This window comes from Canis lupus, chromosome 20, assembly GCF_011100685.1.
Source record: "Canis lupus familiaris isolate Mischka breed German Shepherd chromosome 20, alternate assembly UU_Cfam_GSD_1.0, whole genome shotgun sequence".
NCBI classification, from domain to species: domain Eukaryota; kingdom Metazoa; phylum Chordata; class Mammalia; order Carnivora; family Canidae; genus Canis; species Canis lupus.
This window is the reverse complement of record NC_049241.1, coordinates 45,837,217-45,858,798: the sequence shown is the minus strand read 5'-3', so window position 1 is coordinate 45,858,798 and position 21,582 is coordinate 45,837,217. Positions and strand designations below refer to the sequence as shown.

Genomic DNA, 21,582 nt, shown 5'->3' with positions numbered 1-21,582 from the left:
AGGGACGCAGCGCCCCCTCTGACCTTTCTCGCCGTCTCTCCGCCCTGCCCCCGTCCCCGCAGGTGGCTCCAGACCCGGGCCAGGCCCGGGCTTCCCCACGCTTGGGGACTCCTCGCCACACAGCAGAACCGGGGTAAGGCGCGTGGCAACGAGTATCAGCCGAGCAACATCAAACGCAAGCACAAACACGGCTGGATCCGGCGCCTGAGCACGCCAGCCGGCGTCCAGGTCATCCTTCGCCGCATGCTCAAAGGCCGCAAGTCGCTGAGCCACTGAGGAGCGCGAAGCTGCCGGCGGGACCCTACCCCGCCCCCCACGGCCCCGCCCCATTGGAGCATTTCCCCTTCCTGGAACCGCTCCTGCTCTTGTTTTTGTGGGGAGCTGGGACAACTCAGACATGAGCGCTCCTTGAACTGGGGGGAAGTCTAGGGTTGTACCGAAAGTAGAAGCAGGAGCTCAGACCTTGCCGAGTCTCTTTCTACGATACTGAATTAGGAAGAATTCCGGACATACAGTAGTGGTCACCAGTGAACCCCGTGGATTCTGTTCACGGCTCTCACCACCAGTTACCCACAACCCACCTGCGCCCTCCTGTGTTATTTGAGAGCAGATCTCAGACATTGGGTTATTTCTTAAGTATTTCAGAATGCATCTCTCCAAGAAAAGGGCTCTTAAAGACATAATCACAAAACTTTACACACCTAAAAAAAGTGGTTAAGAATTCCTTAATATCATTGCCTAATAAATGTTGAAATTTCCATTTTTTCTTATTTACGTCATTACTTTTAACAGGTCTGGGGGGTCTTGTGGGGAGTTGGGGTGTGAATCCCCCTGCTCCTTGGGGATGGGTTGTGTGACCTTGAGCAAGCCCTTGGCCCTCTGAGGCTCATTTGGCTCCTATGAAATGAGGTGCTTATTTCCCCTTGGCCGCATTGTTGGAATAATAATACTCAGTAGCTTCCACTTAGAACTTTTGAGCGCTTCCTATGTACTGGGTGCTGGGTCCTTGTCTAACCTTGCTGCCTTCAAACTTAAAGGCAGTTTGGAGACAAAGTAGTCAGGGCTGAGAGGAGGATTGTGAGGGCCATGGGAGCCCAGAGGAAGTTTTGCTTGGCTTGGATTTGGAAGAACGTAGTTACAGAGGGCTTCCTGGAAGCGGTTAGCAGGACCTGGGAGGGCCCAAAGGGAGAAAGGATTAGATCCAGGGGTCAGGATAAAAGGATACCCCCCGGAGGGTCCCAAAATTCGGGGCCAAAGGAATGAGACTGGGTCCTTGGGTGGCTGGGGAGCCACAGGGGCATATGAACAAGAGAATCTGAGCTGTCAATTCAAAGAGGAAGCAGCAAGTACGGAGCAGTTTAGATATGCCGAAACCTAGAGTTTGGATTCTGCGGAGGATGCTGGGAGTGTTGCGGTAGGTCCCTCTCTTCCGGGGCTGCTGTGCAAATTGCATGACACACCATATTAAAAAGTGAAGTAAACACTAGAAAAAGAAGAGACCTGCGGAACTCCCGGAGTTGTGGACTACAAGTCCCAAGAGGCCTCGGGGACAGGGCCTCCGCCCACTTCCGGAATTTGCTGCCTTCGCTTCCAATTCCCGGGCGGGGTTTTGCTTCCTCAACCGAACTTGACCACAAAGGGAGGAGGTGGGGTAGCCAATGGACGCGTGACTTACGGGATCTGGCCAATGGGAGTGCGCAGAGGCCGCTACTTTGGAGGCGGGGCTAGAAGGCAGGCCAATGAGGGGGGGCGGCGGCGCCATCAGTGTGCGCTGTGCCGTGGCTGGAAGTTACTGTGCGGCGGCGGCTAAGAAGGCGGCTGTGGTGGCGGCTGCGGCGGCTGAGGCGGTGGCTGAGGCAGCGACGGAGGAAACAGAAGATGGTGAGAGAGGCTGCCGGGCCCGTACTTCCCCTCCCTTCGACAAAATGGCGCCGCGGGCCCACCCACCTCTAGTAATCCCTGAAGCCCCTCACCTCCCTGCCCGGCCCCCTCAGGCCCCGCCCCGCCCCTCGCTCTGCCCTATAACCTTCAACCTTGGGACCCTGCTGTGAGCTTCCTGCTGACCGCGCCCCGGCTCCTCTCTCCGACCCCTGACCCCATCTAGGCTTCCAGGCCCTGACAATCCATTCATTTCCGGGTCGCTGGTACCCCGGAAATCGGTGGGGGTGGGGACGGGGTCCCCCGAGACCCCCGTTTCAGGCCTAGCCCTTGGCTTACCCGGCCTGGGTCTCTCCAGTTCAGGAGGGTTTGGGAGCCGGGTCTGGGCGTTGGGGCGGGGGAGGGGGGCTTGACATTGTGACATGTGGGGCTTTGTCGCCAAAGGAAGTGCGACATCACAGACTGCCCAGGTCCCCCAGAGCCCTGATCCCACCCCCAGCATTCCCGGCCCTGACCTGCCCCGAGGACGGAGTAACTTCATCTCTCGGGTCCCCAGCCCTCTTCCCTGTTAAATGGAGGTAGCAGCAGTCCAGACCTCATAGGGTTGTGACAATTCAGAGAACTGATGTCATAAAGGGCTTAGGACAGTGAACGCTCAACAGATGAGCTGGGTGACTTGGGGCCTGGGGCATCTTCTCCCATCTGGCTTCCTATCTTGAAGTGGGAATAATGCCAGCCGTTTGGGCCATTTACTCATCCTGGGGTTTGTCTCTAATGATTCTTTGGGGTTCTGTCCCCCAACCTGTAAAGTGTGGGACATCAGACTTGTGCCCAAGGCCCCCCCCCATCCCCCACTACTTGGCATCCCCAGGACTGACGGGTGATGCAAGCTTTTGTCAGGGCAGGTCAAAACGCCATTGGCGCTGGACCCAGAGTCCCAGCCCACAACCCAGAGCTCATGGGATGTGGTGGGGGATAGGCAAAAGAAGGAGATAGGAAAGTGGGTTCTGAGCATGGGGGTCCCCAGACCTGGGTGTTGTCCTTGATTCGTTGCTGCAACTTCATCCCCCATGTCCAGTCTATAAGAAGTTCTAATGGCTTTGTCTCTGGAATGCATTGTGAATTCATCCACAGTTGTGTGCCCTGCTCCAGGCACTGCCACCTTCTGCTTGGATGCCTCTCCCAGCCACCTCCTGATCTCCTTACTTCCATCCTGCCCTGTTGGCAGTCTGTAATTCACCTGGAACGAGAGGGAGCTTGTAATTTAAAATATAAATCTCATTATACAACTTTCTAGCATATAAGATACTCTAAGGGCTTCTTGTAACCCAGATGAAACCCCAGCTTCCCCCTCAGTCCCCAAGACCCCTGTCTACCTTTGTGACCTCATCTCTACTCTTCACTCCTCCCTCTCCAAGCTTTAGCCATATGGGCCTTGTTTTCATGTCCTCACACTGCTAAGTCCCTTCCACCGCAGGCCCTTTGCACCTGCTGCTTCTTCTGCCTGGAATGTTCTTCCTGTGAACATCACCTTCTCGGAGGATCCCCTCCTGACTTCAGGAGGCCCTTTGTGTCTCCTCTCTTGACACACCTTTTCTTTTCATCTCCCTTTGATTGGATCGCTTATGGGCTGTCTGCCCCAGGGATGGCACACACATGTTCAGTGAGTGTTTGCTGAGGCTGTGGACAGCTTCTAGGCCTAGCTGTGGCTAGGATTTGTCTGGCTTGAGTGAGGATTCCTTCCCTGTGTCCAAGGCCTTGTTTTCCTGCTTAGCTGACAGGAAGTACTAGTCATACTGTCTTCATTCATTTATTCAGCACAAACACATTGATGTAACAGCTGGCCTTCCAGGGAGCTCTCTGAGAAGCTCTTTCCAGGCTGGGAGGCCACTTCCCCCAGGTCATACAGCCAGTGAGGGGCCCGGCCAGGATTGAGTGTGGGCTTGGGGCTTCCATACCTCTCACTCCATGTGAGCCCTGCCAGGGGTCCAGCATTGAGACAGCCCTGCCTTGCCCTCAGGGAGGAGTCAGTCCAGCAAGGGAGGTGGATGTGTCAACAGATGACCTCGCTGGGGTGTGATCTTGGCTCTGGCAGAGGTCCCCAAGGTGTGGAGAGAGGAAAGAGGCAGAGGGGGATTTTGAGCTGGATGGAGCGGCTGGTGGGTGTTTCCCACATGGGGAGAGGAGGGGCATTCTGGGAGGAAGGCACAGCACCAGCAGAGATAGGGGGTTTGTGGCAGGAGGACAGCATAGGCCAAGTCGAGCCAGACCTGTGGAGGGCGTTGACAGGGACGGGGGCCTCTCTTCACCATTCAGGGCTCAGTACCTGCATCACTGCCTCTGGGCAGCCCTTCCTGACCCTCCAAATCAGCCACATCTTTCCCCAGTGCTGTCCTGGGTCTCACACATCACCTCACGGCACCCTGTCTTCATAGCCACTCTGTAGTCACTGCACGGCTCTTTAATGAGCACCTGTGTCCTTGTGTACTAGATGCTTCCCAGGGCCAAGAGCCACTCTGTTGTGGCTGGTGCCAGGCCTGACACGTAGTTGGAGCCTGAGGAAAACCTTGCGGGCTGGATGAAGCTGGCCCCATAGTCTGGGGTGGAGTTGGGGCAAGGGTCCTGGGATGGAGGAGGCAAGTTAGAGGGGCTTTGAGCTGGCTCCAGAGTGGTAGGTCTGTAGGTCTTCTTCGAGGGCTGGGCCCTGCAGAGGTGAGGACACCTGCTTCTGCTTGCCCTAGAGGCTGGTGGGAGGGATCATCTGAACAGCTGCTTCCCTGAGGTTGCCTAGCTTGGGCTCAGGTATGGGGATGGGTCTCCCAGAGCAGGGTTAATGTAGCCTGCAGGGGCTCTGGGCCCTTGGTTTTCAGGCAGGGAAACTGAGGCACTGGCATGGCATGTAACACAAAGAGCTTGGCTTCTTGAGGTTGGGTGAACTTGGGTCCGTCTACTTCCTTGTTTTCTTGTTGGGGCCGAGTGACCTCAGACAAGTACCATGTGACCCTTCTAAGGCCTCAATTTCCTCATCTTTATTATGCGGTGACTTCAGCCCTTGGCGGGCCATTTGGGGAACCCCTCCCTAGCTGCCCCACTCCAGGCCTGATGACAGCGTTGCCCTCCTGTTCTGCTGAGAAGTCACTCCCTATCCCAGGCTCTCAGCCATCATTCCTCTCTGAGCATCCTCATGCTCTAGTGCCTCAGTCTCTTGAGGTGGACATAGCTCTATTTGACCTTATTATTATTATTTTTTTTTAGATTTTTTATTATTTTTTTTTAATTTTTATTTATTTATGAGTCACACAGAGAGAGAGAGAGAGAGAGAGGCAGAGACACAGGCAGAGGGAGAAGCAGGCTCCATGCACTGGGAGCCCGACGTGGGATTCGATCCCGGGTCTCCAGGATCGCGCCCTGGGCCAAAGGCAGGCGCTAAACCGCTGCACCACCCAGGGATCCCTCATGGACCTTATTGCCCCTATCTTATGGCTGAGAGTCCCATCCTATGCAGAGTCGGAGCCTTTCCCCTCCAGAATCCTCACCCTTTTTTGCCCAGCTCATGCCGGAGTATCAGTGCAAAAGGACTTTTGACGAGTCAGGGCTGTGAATAAAGTCAGTTGCTGGCTCCCGGCAGCCTTGTGGATCTGCAGAATCTGGCCTTCCCCGTGAGAGGCCAGGCTCCGCACGTGGACAGGGCACGCTCCCCTTCATGGAGTGGCCTCTGGGTCATGTGCCCCAGGAGCAGCCCCTGAGCTGACCCCTGTTCACAGACCTGTTTGCTTTGGTCTACACAGCATTTTATAAAAAGCCCAGCCAACTTGAACAACCTGGTGACGGCACATTAAGACTTGGATTTCTGAGTTTTCTTACGACTTGGGAGTTCAGTTGACCCTGGACTACGGTTACTGTAGAGCCGCAGCCTGTGTACTGGCCACTCTCTCCCCTTTACCCAAGGCCCTGCTCCCTGTTAATTCATCACTCTGGCTCACAGGGTTTTTAAGGATAGATGAGTTTTTCCCATTCCAGATCCAGGCCAAGGTGGATAAATGGAAAAGAAACCAGGAGTTTTATGTTATTTTATTTTATTTTATTTTATTTTATTTTATTTTGTTTTGTTTTATTTTATTTTTTATTTTATTTTATTTTATTTTATTTTATTTTATTTTATTTTAATTTAATTTAATTTATTTTAGATTTTATTTATTAATGAGAGACACACAGAGAGAGGCAGAGACGCAGGCAGAGGGAGAAGCAGGCTCCACGCAGGGAGCCCGACGTGGGACTTGATACTGGGTCTCCAGGATCACACTTTAGCTGAAGGCGGTGCTAAACCGCTGAGCCACCCGGGCCGCCTGAAACCAGGAGTTTAATATTCAGCAGGCATAGAGGCTGGGTCCAGGTCCAGCTTCCCACCCTGCTGCTTGTTCCTGACTTTGAACAAATGGTCTGTCCTCTCTGAGCCTCAGTTTTCCCGCCTCTCGCCTGGTTACAGGGCTGTTGGAAGGACCCCAAAAGAGAATGCTCAATTCTCCCAGGGCCCCCTAACTTTTTTCTGGTCACCACAGCATGCACATCAGGTAGCCAGCTTAAGGGTAGCATTCTGGAAAACTTAACAGAAGAACACTAAGATGGAAACTGGAAGTCACCCAGAAGCCCAGTCTCATGAGTACTCCAGGGGTGACCTGAACTGTGCCTGGTCTCACTTACCATCTTCCCTGTCTTCTAGGCAGATTTTTTGAAAGGACTGCCTGTCTACAACAAAAGCAATTTTAGTCGATTTCATGCTGACTCTGTGTGCAAAGCTTCGGTGAGTGCGTGCTCCGGGCACTGGAAGCGGTTGGGGAGCTGCCAGAGGGAAAGGGGTGATGGGCACAGCCCATTGGGGTCTCGCGGGGAGCAGAGACTGGTCGTTAAGCTAGGTGCCGCCCAACTTCTTTGCACATTGTTCTATCTTCATTGGAGGGTGGGTGCCCAGTTGAAGGGTGAAGGGGCCCCAGTCAGCCTGCTTGCTCTCCTAACCCATGTCTCCTCAACTCTCCTGCAGAACCGGCGTCCTTCAGTCTACCTGCCCACCCGGGAGTACCCATCTGAACAGAGTAAGTGGCCTGTCTGTCTCATCCTGGCTGCTGAGGGGAGGAGCCGCAGGGCAGCACAGGTGGTGACCTATGGGATGCCACTCAGCTCCCAGCTCCGGGGAGTAGTGGGAAGCCTGGCTTTCTCTGGGACCGTCCTAATCTCCACATGCTGGGATCCACGTCCAGCCCCCGAGAGGGCCCTCATTAGCCCTTATCTGCTGCTCACCAGCCCTTTCCCCTTCCTCTCCCATAAGTTTGGGTGTCCCCTACCAGCACCACATCACAGACCCCGAGATGGGTACTGTGGGAGGGATCCCACCCAGACTGGGGCAGGCAGCTCAGGGAAGTAGAGGCGACCAGGTAGAGGGACCTGCAGAGAAAGGCCCAGAGCCTGCAGCGCAGGAGAAGCTTAATTAAGGTTATTGTGGTTGTGTTTTATTTAATTGCGAAGAAGAATCTACCTGAACCCTGCATGGTGGGTTCTGTGGTCCCTGGGGCCCGGCTGTACAGATCTGTGTTCCTGGTCTGCCTGGACCTATGTGCTGGGGCTCATTTCCCTACCCAGGGGTGGCATCCCACTTGTGGCAGAAGGTTCGATCTCTCCCTAGAAAGCAGGGACCCAGGTGGAGTAGCCGGCTCGGTTCCCTGGTAGTAGCTATGTATTTGGGAGCAAAAACACTAGGCTTCCCAAAAACCTGTGTTTGTGGGATGCAGACTTGGGGTCCCAGCAAGGCCACCCAGAGCAGAGGTGGGCAGGAGACCTGGGAGGGGTGAGCACCTGTCCTGGTAGGAGCAGTGCAGGCCAGGGTGGGGGCTGGGTCACCTGCAGCCTCTGCCTGCAACTTTCTCTGCCTTTTCTCCTCAGTCATCGTGACAGAAAAGACAAACATCCTTTTGCGCTACCTACATCAGCAATGGGACAAAAAGGTAAGGCACATGGGGTCAGGTGCTAGAGCTCATGGGGACGGTAATGGCCAGCAGCGGGGGTTTAAGTGGGGGAAGGACACAGGTGGCTGGAGGACCAGGTGACTGGTAGCTGAATCAGAGTTTGCCAGGCCAGCCAGGGGAGGGAAGAGCATTTCAGAGGAGTGGATGGCTGCATGGAGGCTGTAGGGTTCTGGTGCTCAGGGACAGGCAGGGGCTTGTCAGGGGGTGCCAAGGTCTGGGTACCACGGAGGCCTGGCTCCCCACAGCCTGCCAGAGCAGCCCTGGCAGCAGATAGACCGCATTATTACCTAGAGTCACTGTTCAGTGCTGAAACGTACACATGGTTAAAACTTTAGGGGATACAAGCAGGCATAGTTGCAGTGAGAAGCTGCACCCCCACTCCCCTGAGGCTTCCTTTCTGACACAGGACTTTTTTTAAAAAAGATTTTAGGGATCCCTGGGCGGCGCAGCGGTTTGGCGCCTGCCTTTGGCCCAGGGCGCGATCCTGGTAGACCCGGGATCAAATCCCACGTCAGGCTCCCGGTGCATGGAGCCTGCTTCTCCCTCTGCCTATGTCTCTGCCTCTCTCTCTCTCTCTGTGTGACTATCATAAATAAATAAAAAAGTTAAATAAATAAATAAATAAATAAATAAATAAATAAATAAATAAATAAATAAAAAAGATTTTATTTATTTGAGAGAGCATGTGAGAGACAGAGCACCAGTGGAGGGGGAGGGGCAGAGGGAGAGGGAGAAGCAGGCTCCCTGCTGAGCCCCGATGTGGGGCTCTATCCCAGGATCTTCAGATCATGACCTGAGCCGAAAGCAGACACTTAACCGACTTAGCTACCCAGGAGCCCCCAATTTTTCTTTTTCTTGAATGAAGATGTTAATGTGTTGTTCTGCATCATAGTCGGTTTGGGGATTCTTTTGCCTAACATTGAACGTGAGACAGAGACCTGCCCTGGGCCAGGCTGGAGGGGGACCGCATGACGAAGTGACTGCTCAGAAAATCTGAAGCTACTTAGCCCACCCAGTCCTCCTACCCCACAGACCTTACTTCCCACCTTGGAAAGGAGAGTTCCCCACCCAGGCCCGCTTTCCTATTCTGCAGCAATGCACGTCTCCCCTGGGTGGCTCCTGAGTTCTTTCTGCCCGTCCTGGCTGGGCGGCTTGCTTCCCTAGGTGTTTTGGATGGGGTGTGGGTCATTGCCAGCGGTGGTGACTTCTCACAGTGCCCAGGAAGTGCCTGGCAGTCCCAGGCTGGCGGCCCCTCAGACTGTGGCTGTGCAGGGAGGTCTGGCGGGCAGGAGGGACCCTGGATTGACTGCCCTGCTCCAGGCCCAGACACAGGATTTCAGGAGCTCACCCCAGTGAAGACTTAACACCCCCTCTCCTTTCCCGTGCCTCTCAGAATGCCGCAAAGAAGAGAGACCAGGAGCAAGTGGACCTTGAGGGTGAGAGCTCTGCACCCCCCCGCAAGGTCGCACGGACCGATAGCCCGGACATGCATGAGGACACTTAAGACTCTCACTCCCCCACAGGCGCCTCCTGTCTTGTCTGCTCCTCGCCCGCCCGCCTTGTGTAAGCGCCCCCTGCCCTGCCCCTACCGGCCCACCACACCTGACCATACCACTTCCAACCTCATAGGAGCCGATGTATTTATTTTCCTTGAGTTTTTATTTATGCTGTAAAATGTACCAAGCGATGGTTAAAGGGGACGTCAGACCCAGTAGTGTGATGTTGGTAGATGCTTTTTAAAAAACATTGTTATTCACAAACCCCACTACCCAGAACCCCCTTTTACTCCCCCACCCCCCTCCAATTCTCCTCCGGAAAAACCAGAGCTTGTCTGCAAGGGTCTAGAGCCAGGGCCCTGCTGTGGCCCAGCAGCATGGGTGGGAGCCTTTCTCCCTGCTCCTGCTCTCCAGTCCGGGCCTTAAAGACTTGGCTGGGACCTATTCTGTGCCCAGGCTTTGCTCTGAATGTGTGCCAGGGGGAGAAGTCGGCATTTCCGGATCTTTCTCTTAAGTCATTTTATCATGGACTAGTGCGTGCTCCGTGTCCACCCCAATAAAAGGATCTTTCCTACTCGACCTCGCGTCTTTGCTCCGTGTGCCTCAGCCCCAGAGGACGGAGCCACTGAGAGTCGACTCGTCATCACCAAGAGGAGCCAAGAGGGGCCCCCACGTGCCAGGGCCCTGGGACCCACTGGATTCTCTCATGGGCCTGCCATGGCCACCTCGCTCAGAGCCAAGACCTGTCTGGACCCACCCCCATGCCTCACCTGACAAGGTGTCCCAAAGGACCAGGACACCCCTGAGAGATGGTCCATGTCGCCAAGGACATAACTGTGGTCAACCCACGCCCTGGATGCCTTGGGTCAGGGTGGCATGCCCACCAGCCACTGTGGAGACAGCCCAGGTGGCCTGGCCTCAAGTGCGCCTGATTCAGAGATGAGGTGCACGGAGCTGCAAGGAACACCCAGCCCAGGGGCTGTGTCGGTCAGCGGAGTTCCACAGCCACTCGTGGGCTGTCAGCTAGGCTGAGTTGGGCCTGAGCTTGGAGACCTAGGGGGCGTTCAGGCTCTAGGCAGAAGGTTTGAGGCTTCGAACACTGGGCCTGGGGCTAGGGGGAGCTCTGTTTCTCCCTCTGCACCAGTCTCAAGTGGGGGCCATGTCTGGGAACTGAGTGCTGTGGCTTTTTGGGGAGATGAATGGTTGGGCTATGGAGCTGGAAGGAATACCAGGCCTTAGGGGGAACCCACCCCAGATTATCACTGTGGAGGGCCCTGACTGAGCCAGACTGCTCCGGAATGGGCCACCCATTGCCTCCCAGGTGGAAGGTTCTAGGGTTCACCACCTAGGTGTGCCCTGGGGCCAAGGAGCTTTTCCTCCTAGCTCTGGGTGGCTTTTATACCTGTGTTGAGTCCTTTCAGTCACAGATGCAAGCTGACCTGGGTGGTGCTCTGGTGGGCTGAGTCCCCAGAGGTGCTCAGATGCCTTGGAATCTCCAGCCCCAGGGCTTGGTCTGATGCTAGGCAGGCATGTGGTGTTGCTAATTATTAGCTTCAAAGGCCACAGGACAGTGGGAACAGGTGTCAATGCTGCCCTTGCCTCTTGCCCTGGTTCCCCGAGAGACTGGGTTCGTCTCCTGTCAGCATAATCCGTGGCTCAGGCAGGGGTCCCAGAGCCAGGGACCACTGAGGTCTCCTGAGTGTGGGCTCCTCAGCCAGCCTTTGCCCACTTTTCCTGCCTTTGGGACCGCCCCTTATTCCTCTGCTCCTTCAGACACCAAACTCTGCCTTCCCACACCTCTGTGCCTTTGCACAGGCTGCTCTCCTGCTTCTGGTGAACCCTGGTTTCTCTTTCATAACCCTCCAAAGTGCCCCTTCCTCACACTGGCTCCCCCAGGACCCCCCAGCCACTCGGCAGGGCCCACTAGACTCGGAGCCTTTGGCTGTGGACACGCTTGAGGGTGGGAGGGGCTGCACACCCCCCCTGACCACACGAGGTAGAAGTAGAGTCCCAGCAACTGGGTCTGACAGCAACCCCTGCGGTAGGGTGTCGCGGCCGCTCCCCAATGCCATCCCTGCAAGTGCCATCCCCTCAACATCCAGACGCGGGTGCCAGGTGCCTTCTGATTTTCATATACCCCAAGTTCTTTCCACCGCATGTGGCTCCTCATGGCAGCCGGGGAAGCAGTTATGCCAGAAAATGGGGCCAACAGGACTGTATCACCCCTGTCCCCCTACAGGGCCAAGGCCAACTCAGGACCCAGGCCTAGCACCCAAACTGCTGAGTCTGTTCAACACTGAGATTTCTTCCTTTGTCTGGGAGGCTGAAGCCAGGGCCCGAGGCTCTGCAGCTCCTCCCAGGGCCCCCAAATCTGGGCCGACTTGGAGTTGGTGCAGTCTGGAGTTTTCCATCTGTGGCCTCAAGACCCAGTTCTTAGGAGGAGGCCCCCAAGGGTCATGGGATGGGAGGGGCACCCACCCTAGGCCTGCTAGGTCCCTGGAAAGCCAGCACCAACTACAGGTCACTGGGCCCCCTGATCCCCCTTCCACTGCTCTGTCCTCGGGCACTGTTGAAATATACTTTTTATTGCATTTCTGCCGTTTTACAAAAATATGACAAAATAAATTAAAAACAAATAAATAATCGCCTATTCTGTGTTTTCTGTTGGTTTTTTTGGGGGGGATTCCTTTCGTTTCCCCCATCCCGGTTGGAAGGAAAACGGCAGATAGGGGAGGCCCGGCCCCCGGCCCCGCCCCAGGAGGGGGCAGCCAACACTGGGGGGCCGTCGGGCCGAAGCGCAGCGCGTTTTCTGGGTGGCGGCCGCCGCCCCGTCCCCGGACTGGTATTGCATATGAGAACAGGAAGGCGGAGCTAGTGCCAGCCGCTGGGCCAGCACACGGCCTGGGGGCTGGGGCTGGGGCTGGGCGAGGGCGCCGGGGGCTCCGGGGACTCGGAGGTGGGCGGCGGGGGGAGGCTGTAGAAGCTGGCGTCCCCCGGCAGGGGCTGCGGGGCGGGCGGGGGCCCGGCGAGGGCGCAGGGCGGGCACTCGGCGGCGGCGGGGGCGGGGGCCTGGCGGGGGGCGGCGCCCTCGCCCCCGCAGCCCCAGGGCCCGTCCCACTGCCAGCAGCCTGCGGGCGGCGTCGGGGGCCGGGGCAGCGGCGTTGGCGGCGGCGGCGGCGGCGCGGGGCTCCGGCTGCGGCGGTTGCGGAGGGCAGGGGCGCCCACGGGGGCCAGCGCTGTCCCTGCGGAGGCGAGAGGGGCCGTTCCGGGGGGGTGCCGCCCCCGCCGCCGGACCCCGCTCGGACCCTGCCCGCGCCCCCTCCCGGGCTTCCAGGCACATCGAGGGCCTTATTGCTTCTGATCAGTGACAAGGGGTGGGCGTCTTCTGGTGCGTCCCCTGCCTCTGGGCACTGGGCCCCTCCCCGTCATGGGGAGAAGGACGGTCTGAGGAAGTCCCTCTGATATCTGACCTGTGTCCCTGGTGCTGCAGCAGCCACCTCGGGCTCCCAGGGGAGTTAGTTGCTGGAGCCTGGGGCTGGGTGGGGCTGGGGTTGGGACTGGCAAGGTAGGGGTGGGGGTGGGGAGGAGCATGAGACTGGCACCTCTGCTGAGCACAGATGTGGGTGTGGCCTGTGGCCAAGCACCCCGAGCTCCGCGAGCTCCGGGAGTGGGCAGCTCCAGCCCCGACCTCCAAGGAAGGCCTCCTCAAACAGCTGGGCTGCAGGTAGGGACTTGCATAGAGGCCTGGGGGGTCCAGTCCCCCCAGAGTGAGCTGGGTGTGGGGTCTTATAGGAACAGGAGAGGCTGGGCCAGGTGGTGAATGAAGAAGCCTCCTTCATCTCTCCTGGCCCCAGAGCAGGGTGGGCAGGGTGCCCTGGGAGAGGCACTGGGACAGGGGGCTTTGGCTCTCAGGGGTCCTGGAGACACTGGGCAGGCTTGGACTGAGAGGCTCCACATACCACATACCCAGGTTCCCAACCGGTACCAGAGACCGGGCCTCCTCTGTCCCCTGCAGCCCCTCTCCCCAGGCCTGGCCACCCCACCCCTTCCCACAGAGCCGGGCCCAGAGTCCCCACCCCCGAGTTAAAGCTTGTGACCTGAGCCTTCCTCTTCAGGCCGGGGTGCGTCCGGCTCCTCAACCGCAGCCTCGTCCACCGGCCCACTCCGCTGGGCTCGGCCTCCTCCACCGCCGGGGGTCCCGTCCAGCCGGGCCTGCCCGCCTGCCCCGTTGGACCCGGTGTCAGCCCGGGCCCCGCCGAAAGGGAAGAGCTTGCTGGCGTGGAAGGCCTTGGGTGGTGAGTGGCTGCGCTCTGGGTCCCGCCGGGTCTCAGGCGACTTGAGGAACTTGAAGCTGAGGAAGGCTGGCAGGCGGGTGTCGCTACCCGTGGGTGACTGGGCAGGGGGTGGCCGGGCGGCAGGGCCGGCCCCCGCACTGGCCAGTGAGGACGTAGCCCCCGACGACAGGAACTTGCCCTGCAGCGGGATGATCTGCTTCAGCTTCATGACGTTGTTGGGTGCCAGCAAGGACCCCGGGCGCTTGGGCCGCTCCTGCCCATGGCTACCTGCCCCACCGCCCTTGGCCTTGGTGGAGGCCTTCTCGGGGGCAGCGGGGTCCAGCCCTGAGCCTTCGGCCCGAGCCTCCTCCCGGCCACTGGCATCGCGCTCTCGCCGGGCATGGTGCTCCGCGTGGCGCTGGCGCTCCTCCTCCTCCCGCCGCCGCCGCTGCTGCTGCTGGTAGCGGTGCTGGGCCTGGCGTTCGTGTCTCTGTGGGCAGAACAGAGCCATCACAGGGACCGGGCAGAAAATGCGTGTGAGCTGAGCAGGTGCCAGCTGGGGCCCCCACACCCCTGCTGGTGCTCTCTGTAGCAGGGAGGAGAGATCCAAACACCTTTTGGGCACCAGCTGCATTCCTGACCCACACTGGGGCTCTCTGTGGAAGTGGTGAGGGATCTAACCACTTACTGGGTCCCATGTGCATCCCTGGAACTGCCCTGGGGCTCTCCAAGGAAGCAGGGAGAGATCTAACCACTTATTAGGCACCGACTGCATTCCTGGATCTGTGCCAGTGCTTTCTGAGAATTTAGAAAGCGAACATTACTGGCCACCAACTCTGTCCCCCACCATGTGCCAGACACTGTCTTAACACCTGGGTGAGCAGTAAACACGTATCGGGCCTCAACAGTTCTCTGCGTTCTGGAGACCCAGCGATAGAATCACGACTGACACAGACCAGAGTCCATGCTGGCCAGTCCAGGAGCCACATGTGGCTTTGTCGGTGTTGATTTAAATCATTAAAATAAAATAAGAATTGCATTTCGCAGTTGTACGAAGCCCATGTCAAGCGCCCGCCAGCCACCTGTAGTGAGGGGCCACGCGAGCAGCGCAGAGACACATTCCGTCATCGTGGAGAGCGCCGCCTGGCGCTGCTGAGCTCCTTGGCCCACTCCGCAGCTTTCCGAGGAATGTGGCAGAAGCTGGGCTTCTAGGAAGCATCAGCTGTGTCCCTGGCCCCAAACAGGACACCGCCGGTGAGCTGGCGATGACTAAAGGCCCACAAGTGCCAGCCTGGTGCTGGATGCCACCAGGGATTCCGGGAGGGACCGGCCTGTTCGGAGTGCTAATTATTACACTGGGCTCTGCACCTCCTCCCTGCTGCTGGGAAGCGGGCTGCCAGCCAGGCAGGCCGGAGGAGCCCCACCGAGGGAAGGCCTGAACCGAGCCCAGCCCCCGCCAGCGTACCTTGAAGGCCTCCCGGCGCTGGTACTCCAGCTTGGCCATCTCCTCGGCCACCCAGCCTGGGATGTCGGGGATGGCCACGTGGATGAGGTACTTGAGGAGCAGCGCGAAGTGCTGAGGTGACAGAGGAGGAGGCTGCAGGCTCGGGGACGCCCTGCCGCGCCCCAGCTCCTCCACCCAGCCACCGGCCCCACCTCGAGCACCACCACGGACACGATGGCCGCCTCGGGGCTGAGCCAGGGGAAGAGGCGCTGCAGCTGCCCACACTGGCCGATCAGGTAGCAGTTGACCACGATCGCCAGGACGCCCATGGCCTCCATCACCTTCTGCAGGGGAACACGGGGGTGGGGCGCTCAGGTGGGGTCCGGCCCCCCTTCCTGGGCCTCCCGCCCCTCCCCGGCACACCCTGACTCCCTTTGGGCCTCGGCCGTCCCCACACCTGCCACTGGCCGATGCTCTCGACCCGCTGCCCGAAGGGCCGCTGCAGCCCCGTGCACAGCTTGAGGGCGTCGCTCCGGATCTCGATGAGGTTGTTGACCAGGGCGCACAGAGCAGCCAGGGGGAAGGCAGACGAGAAGAGCACAACATAGCCGAACTGCACGAACATCTCCTGATAGTCCTGGAACGTGTCCTGCAGGCGGGTGCCTGGGTGTGGCCTTGGGCCCTCCCTTGGACCAGGATGCCTCCTTCCTTAGACTACCTTCTCTCAAGCCCACCTCCCTCTGATTATGCTGAATGGACCCAGAGCTGCCCCCTCCAGCAAGCTTCCAGCCCCCTAGCTCCACCCTCAGACTGCCTGCCCTGCCCTCAGAGGGCCGGGCCTTGATCCTCAGATGCCGTCCTCACCTCGTACTTCTTCATACAGCTCTCAAGCTCGGCCTGGGTGAGCTGCGGAGAGTGGTCCTCCTCGGGCGGATCAATCCAAGATGACCGATTCTGCCGCCGCTGCCTCCGGCCCGAGTCTCCCGAGCCCGGCTCTGGGTCTGGGCCCCCATCTGGCCCCTGGTCACGGCCCTCGCCCCCAGCCCGGCGGAGCAGGATGGCCGGAGGCTCCCGCTCAGGACTGCCGGGAGCCCCTTCGGCCTCATCGTCGTCTTCGGCCAGTGTGAACACTCCCGGCTCCAGCCCCTTCTCCACCATCGTGGGGCTCCCCTCCTCCAGGAGGGCCTCCGGGCCAGGCCGCCGCCGCCCAGCCCCTCGTTCAGCAAAGCTGACTTTCTTCAGCCTGAGCCCACAGTCCAGGAGGCCACTCTCCTCACCCTCCTCCTCGTCATCTTCCTCCTCCTCCTCCTCCTCCTCCTCTTCCTCTTCCTCCTTGCCCCCTCGAGGGCCATCCCCCACCTCCCCACCTTCCCCTGCAGGCCGCCGCTCCACTGTGGCCTCCTCCTCCTCCTCAGGTGCCCCGCAGCCCCCACTGAGACACCTGCGGCCCCCGCTGCCACCACCACCACCACCCTCTTCAGCCTGGGGTTCCAGGCGGCGGGGCACGGGGCGCTGGAGGCTCAGCAGGCCAAGCAGGGCACGGGCCAGCTCCCAGGCTGCCTGCAGGCCGAGCTCGCCTCGGCCCAGCCGGCGGTACAGGTGAGGCTGCAGGACCTCGCGCACATTCTGCAGGAACTGGCGGGTGATCAGCAGAGTGGCCAGCATCTGGGGGCAGGAAGGGGGAGGAGAGAGGCCACGTGGGGCGCGGGCGGGGCCCGGGGCACCGGGGCGGGCTGCTGGGACTGGGCACCCGCCCTCCGGGAGCAAGTTTCCAGACACATGCCCTGAAGCCAGTAGCTAACTCCAGCCCTTTAGATGTCCCTGGACGGACGTGGAGGCCCCAGCACTCAGCCCCGGCAGCCTCTACCACCATTCATCTGCCACAAACCATAGCCCAGTGGGCCACAGCGTTCCTAGCCAACCTCCTGCAGTTGCAGTGCATGTTGCAGGGAGGCCTGCTGTGGGGTCCCCCTGCTTGCAGCCCTGCCCAGGAGCTCAGCTGGTACCCAGGGCCTCGAGAGGCCCCTGCCATCTGCACCCCATCAGCAGGGCCCCGGCGCCTTGGAACATGCACCCGAGGCTCAGGCAGCGTGAGGCCCCAAGCACAGCCACACTGCCCGCCCTGGCGAGGCCTGCAGGCCTGCCGTCTGCCCATACTTTGGCCCGGGCCATGAGCAGGAGGCCCCGGAGGGAGAGGAGGAGCAGGTGGAACCGCAGGGCCGCGAGCGGGACCAGCACCGCCCGAAGCTGCCGCTCGAGGCTCTGGGACAGGGACAGGACGAGCAGGAGCTGTGGAGGGACCGACGGACAGGTGGACGGACAGATGGGGGACGACAGGCAGAGAGAGGACACACGGACGGACGGACAGAGAGAGAAGGATGGAGGGTGCGGGGGAGGGGCTGGAGAGCCCGTGGACCCCTTGGGCCAAGTCCGACCCCCCACTGGCCGCCACTGGGGGGCACTGCCTTGGGCTGGGGATCTCACCTCTTTCAAGCGCTCCATGTCCTTGAGGTAGAAGCCAATGTAGAAGAGGCTCAGGTAGGAGTTAACAAACTGGAACTGTGGGAAGTAAGTAAGGTGGGCAATCGCTCTGCTGCCCTGTCCCCAGGAGCCCCTCGCACGCCCCCTGCAGCCTCCCTGCTGCCTGCCTGCTGGCCACCGCTCACCAGGACGACTTTGATGATGAGGTGCTTCTCGTAGGCGCTCTCCAGCCGGTAATTTTCTGGGGGCCGAAGGGGTGAGTGAGGAGGTGGCCCAAGCCCCCTGAAAGCAGCAGGGGGCCCTGCAGGGCAGTAGGGGCCTCCCTCCCCAGGGCAGCGGGACCTCCCCTGGCAGGGCGTACCCATGTCGTTGAGCCAGATGGCGAGCTTCTTATAGCCCTCAGCACTTGCGCTGACCAGCAGAGCCAGCACAACCTTGGGCAGGAAACGGGCAAGACGGGGCAGCCCCTTCACGCTCAGCACCAGCTCCTGCAGGGGCAGGGGGTTCACAGGTCACCCTGGCATCCGGGCTTAGCTCGGAGTGGACCTGGGCAGGTGGCTGCCAGGTCAAGGACCAAGGCCAGGGCTGGGGGCTGGAGGTCACCTGCAGCTGGAAGCAGCCCAGCATGAGCAGAAACACGCAGGCCAGGCAGGTGAGGCATAACGGGAGACTCACAAGCAGCTGGAAAAGGAGCCGCTTCCAGGGTGGGTAGTAGAACTCCTCAGCCCGAGTCACAGGGCTGATGCGCCGGATGCCCTGGCAGAGGGTGGGGGTGGGGCTCAGCAGGAGGCCAGAGGGGCTGCCCCTGCCCCTCCCCCACCTTCCCAGTCCTCTGAATTCAATTTCCTCCCACCACGCCTTTGCTTCTGTGGTGCCCACACCTAGTACACCTTTTCCAGTCCCTCAAATGCAATTTCACACAATCTCTGCCCTGCAGTGCCCCCCACCTCCACCTCTCACTCTTGGAGTCCGTGGACTCAGATACCCCCGACTGACCCTGAACTGGGGTCGTGGCTCCTCCACAGCTTCTCCAGGTGAGTCCAGCGTCCCCCATTTGTAGGCCAGCTCTGCCCCCCTCCGTTTCCACTCCTCCAAGAACAGGGTCGACCAGACCACGTTGAAGAGGGCAAAAACCACACACGAAACATCCCGGCTTGTCTGGGGACGGCAGAAGGCTGAGCTGTTGGCCAAGCTGGCCCAGGGAGGAGGGAGGTGTCTCAGGTACCCCAGCCCCTGCCCAGCCCATTCCCAGCACCTGATCAGCCTCCGTAAATGTGTACAGGACGGAGCCAAAAACAGCTGGGTATACCATCGCTGATGTGTAGAAACCCAGCCAGGCAAAGTACATGGCAATCTTCACTCCAAAGTAGTCACAGATCTCATCTGCCAGGGGCACAGTCAGGGGGTCCTGGTCAGCCCTGCCCGCTTCCTGAAACTCCCGCACCCCCCCACACCACCTGGGGCCACACCTAAAGGCTGGTTTTCACACACAGCTTGCACCCATGACTTCATGAGGCGGTTCAGGATGCGCTGCTCATGGACCGGGAACACCTGCTGGATGATCCCACGGGCTGCCAGCTCAGGGACTGTGGAGCGATAAGAGCAGGACCTTGGCCGAAACCCAAGTCACAGTTTTTCCCTGCCTCTAAATCTTCAGAAGCTCTTCCCAGGGGAGGAGTTCTGAGTGGGCAGGATGTCTGGTTCTCCTTCAGAATTGGGAGGTGCAGAGGCAGGCAGGAGGGGGTGCAGGAATCCACCTGGAGGGTGAGGTCCTAGGGTGGAACCTTGTATTTAAATAAAGCCATCGGCCTCAGTTCACTGCTGCGAACGTCTGAGGAATGGTGCTAAATTGGCATCAGAAGGTGAACTTGCAGCAGCTGCTTTCTGGGAGAGGAAACTGAGGCCCAGGGCCACACCTCACAAGGCATGGAGTGCTGTCCATGGTCCTGCCCCTGCCTTATCCCAGACCCAGAGAAAGGTTTCTCTTGGACACGCCTCCCGGGAGCTAAGCCACACCCCTACACTAAGGCCACACCCCCTCACCGCATTGATTGATGTCTCCGGGCCCCACCCAATTCTTCACTAGCCTTTGGGCGGTTGTCTCTAGGCCCCGCCCCCTCGCTCCCGATAGGCTGCACCCTAAGCCCCACCCAGCTCCCCACGCGTGATTGGAGGCTGGTCCCGCCCACTTACTGATTGGCTGGTCCTCCAGGAAGCGCACGTTGTGCAGCGCCTCGCCCTGCTTTGCGCGTAGGTTCTGTAGCCAGAAGCGGATGATGCTCTGGCGTTCCTGCGGGGGACAGGGCTTGAGCACAGGGCGCAGCAGCCCAAGGACTAGGGATGCGCACTGGGAGCCAGAGCTGGCCGCACCTGGGAGGTGAAGAAGCGCAGCTCACTCTCCACGTTCTCGTAGATGAAGTCCTCCTCGCAGGAGAAGCCGCGGGTGCCCCCGCCAAACTCGGCCTTCACTGCTTTGCGCAGACCCAGCTCGTCGGCTCCTCGAAGTAGGCTGCCGGGAAGACACGGAGCTGGGGTCACGGGGAGACCCCTGGCTCACGTCCTGGAGCTAGGGTTGGTGTACCTGGCGGCCACCTGGGACAAATGCAGGGCGCTAGACCTTGCAGTTGGTTCTTGAAGGGCGGGGAGCTGGGTAGCAGGGTCAGCGAGAGGCCAGGGACAGAGACTCGCCTCTCATATGTGGCGGTGACGAAGAAGGCATAGGCACGCGTGTGGCGGTGGTGGCGGACTTGCACGATGAGCTCGGGGATGCCCACGCGGATGTGGTTCAGCAGCCATAGCAGCGTGTGGTCATCAGTCGTGTCTGCCAAGGGGCACAGGGACTGATGGCTCTTGCCACAAGGGGTCCGAGGCCTCTTACAGACTCCTACTCAGGGGAGCCCAGCTCAGGGGAGCACATCTGGGCAGCGGGCAGGTACCTGGAAAGGTCATCAGCACGTCGCAGTTCTCCGTAGGCACCGTCTTCATCCACGCCTTGTGTGACACCAGATAGCGACCAGCCTGCAGGAGCCGCTTCCCAAAAAGCTTATCTAGGGGGCAGGCGGGGCAGGACCCAGGTCAGGCCACTCCCAGACCAGGACCCCAGCCTCCAGTTCAGTCATTCCCGCCCTAGCCCCTGCTCACACACTCGGTCTGGCGTTCAAGGACCTGCAAGCTTTGGCCTTGGCTTGTTTCCTTCCCCCCTCGTCCTTGCAACCAGCCAGGAACGCCCTTCCCCCAGGTCCTCCCTTACAAATCTTACTCATTCTTGAGGCCCAGCTCCGCCTCCAAAACCACAATCGATGGGGCGCTCACTAGCAGCCCTGAGCACTTCACCATATCATGTCAGCGCGTCCTCATAGCTGGGCGCGGTTCTTACCCCCATTTCACAGGTGAGGAAACTGAGGACCTGGGCGTTTAAGTCACGCACCCAAGGTCACACAGGCGAGCTGGGATTCGAACCCAGGACCGTAGGATTCTGTATCCTCTGCGGAGAGGCTCTCTCAAGCGCATCCCTGCCGGGCTGCGATCTGATAGCCCAGGGGGTGACTGAGCTCAGCCCCAGGCCAGGGTTCTCGGAGGGGCGTGTCCGCGTCTCTGCGCGGGGACCCCTGCCCCCTGCGCCGTCCCAGCCGCGCCGGCCTCGCCGCAGCCGCAGTGCCGGGAGAAGCCGGCCCCTCGACAGGACTCTAGGCCCGGGACGGCTGACCCCAATCCCACTCCCCGTCCGGCCGCCGCGCACCACAGGCACCTGCAGCGCTGTCAGATCCGGCCGCCGCACACATACCCAGAACTCCAGACGCCGGGGCTGCAGGCTCGCCCTCAGGCGGGGGCCTCTTGCCACGCTCGCCCTCCAGGGACGTGCCCCCGGCGCTGGAGGTGGCTTCGGCCATGGCGAGGGCAGGTCAGGTCAGGGGCTGCGGGCGGCCCGAGCGCCGGGGGGCCGCGGGCTCATCGGGCCGGTGCAGCCGGCGGAGCGCGCTGGAGGTGGAGAC

General features: G+C 59.9%; 4 protein-coding genes across 10 annotated transcripts in view; 2 read left to right on the top strand and 2 right to left on the bottom strand.

Annotated features, from left to right (window-relative positions):
• The window catches only part of MRPL34 (mitochondrial ribosomal protein L34), a 1,584-nt gene extending 822 nt beyond the window's left edge, over nucleotides 1-762 (top strand). Inside the window, exon 2 of the mRNA XM_038566921.1 lies at nucleotides 63-762. Coding sequence (XP_038422849.1) covers nucleotides 63-276 — 214 coding nt within the window. The 3' untranslated portion in view covers nucleotides 277-762. The remainder of the gene's footprint in view (nucleotides 1-62) is intronic.
• Nucleotides 1-1,851, bottom strand: part of ABHD8 (abhydrolase domain containing 8) — an 11,094-nt gene extending 9,243 nt beyond the window's left edge. The window contains exon 1 of the mRNA XM_038566914.1: nucleotides 1,676-1,851. The gene's annotated coding sequence lies outside the window, so the exon portion shown is untranslated. The remainder of the gene's footprint in view (nucleotides 1-1,675) is intronic.
• Nucleotides 1,725-12,036, top strand: DDA1 (DET1 and DDB1 associated 1). 7 transcript variants are annotated; one of them, XM_038566915.1, is made up of 5 exons: nucleotides 1,725-1,881; nucleotides 6,603-6,679; nucleotides 6,917-6,968; nucleotides 7,813-7,874; nucleotides 9,289-12,036. In XM_038566915.1, exons 1-5 carry the CDS (start codon nucleotides 1,740-1,742, stop codon nucleotides 9,397-9,399), a joined length of 444 nt encoding a protein of 147 aa, XP_038422843.1. In that variant the 5' UTR covers nucleotides 1,725-1,739; the 3' UTR covers nucleotides 9,400-12,036. The 7 variants fall into 7 exon arrangements, 6 of the variants coding, with proteins under 6 accessions (XP_038422843.1, XP_038422848.1, XP_038422847.1 ...); XM_038566920.1 differs by having other exon boundaries at nucleotides 1,751-1,881; nucleotides 6,599-6,679; nucleotides 9,289-9,970; XM_038566919.1 differs by lacking the exon at nucleotides 1,725-1,881 and adding an exon at nucleotides 2,337-2,456 and having other exon boundaries at nucleotides 6,599-6,679.
• Nucleotides 11,956-21,582, bottom strand: ANO8 (anoctamin 8). Its single transcript, XM_038566922.1, has 18 exons — nucleotides 21,375-21,582; nucleotides 20,527-20,637; nucleotides 20,279-20,411; nucleotides 19,961-20,099; nucleotides 19,784-19,880; nucleotides 19,060-19,176; nucleotides 18,846-18,973; nucleotides 18,587-18,748; nucleotides 18,194-18,346; nucleotides 17,952-18,078; nucleotides 17,776-17,831; nucleotides 17,594-17,668; nucleotides 15,974-16,774; nucleotides 15,567-15,758; nucleotides 15,322-15,453; nucleotides 15,131-15,241; nucleotides 13,489-14,155; nucleotides 11,956-12,633 (listed from the first exon to the last, which is right to left on the bottom strand). Exons 1-18 carry the CDS (start codon nucleotides 21,478-21,480, stop codon nucleotides 12,263-12,265), a joined length of 3,678 nt encoding a protein of 1,225 aa, XP_038422850.1. The 5' UTR covers nucleotides 21,481-21,582; the 3' UTR covers nucleotides 11,956-12,262.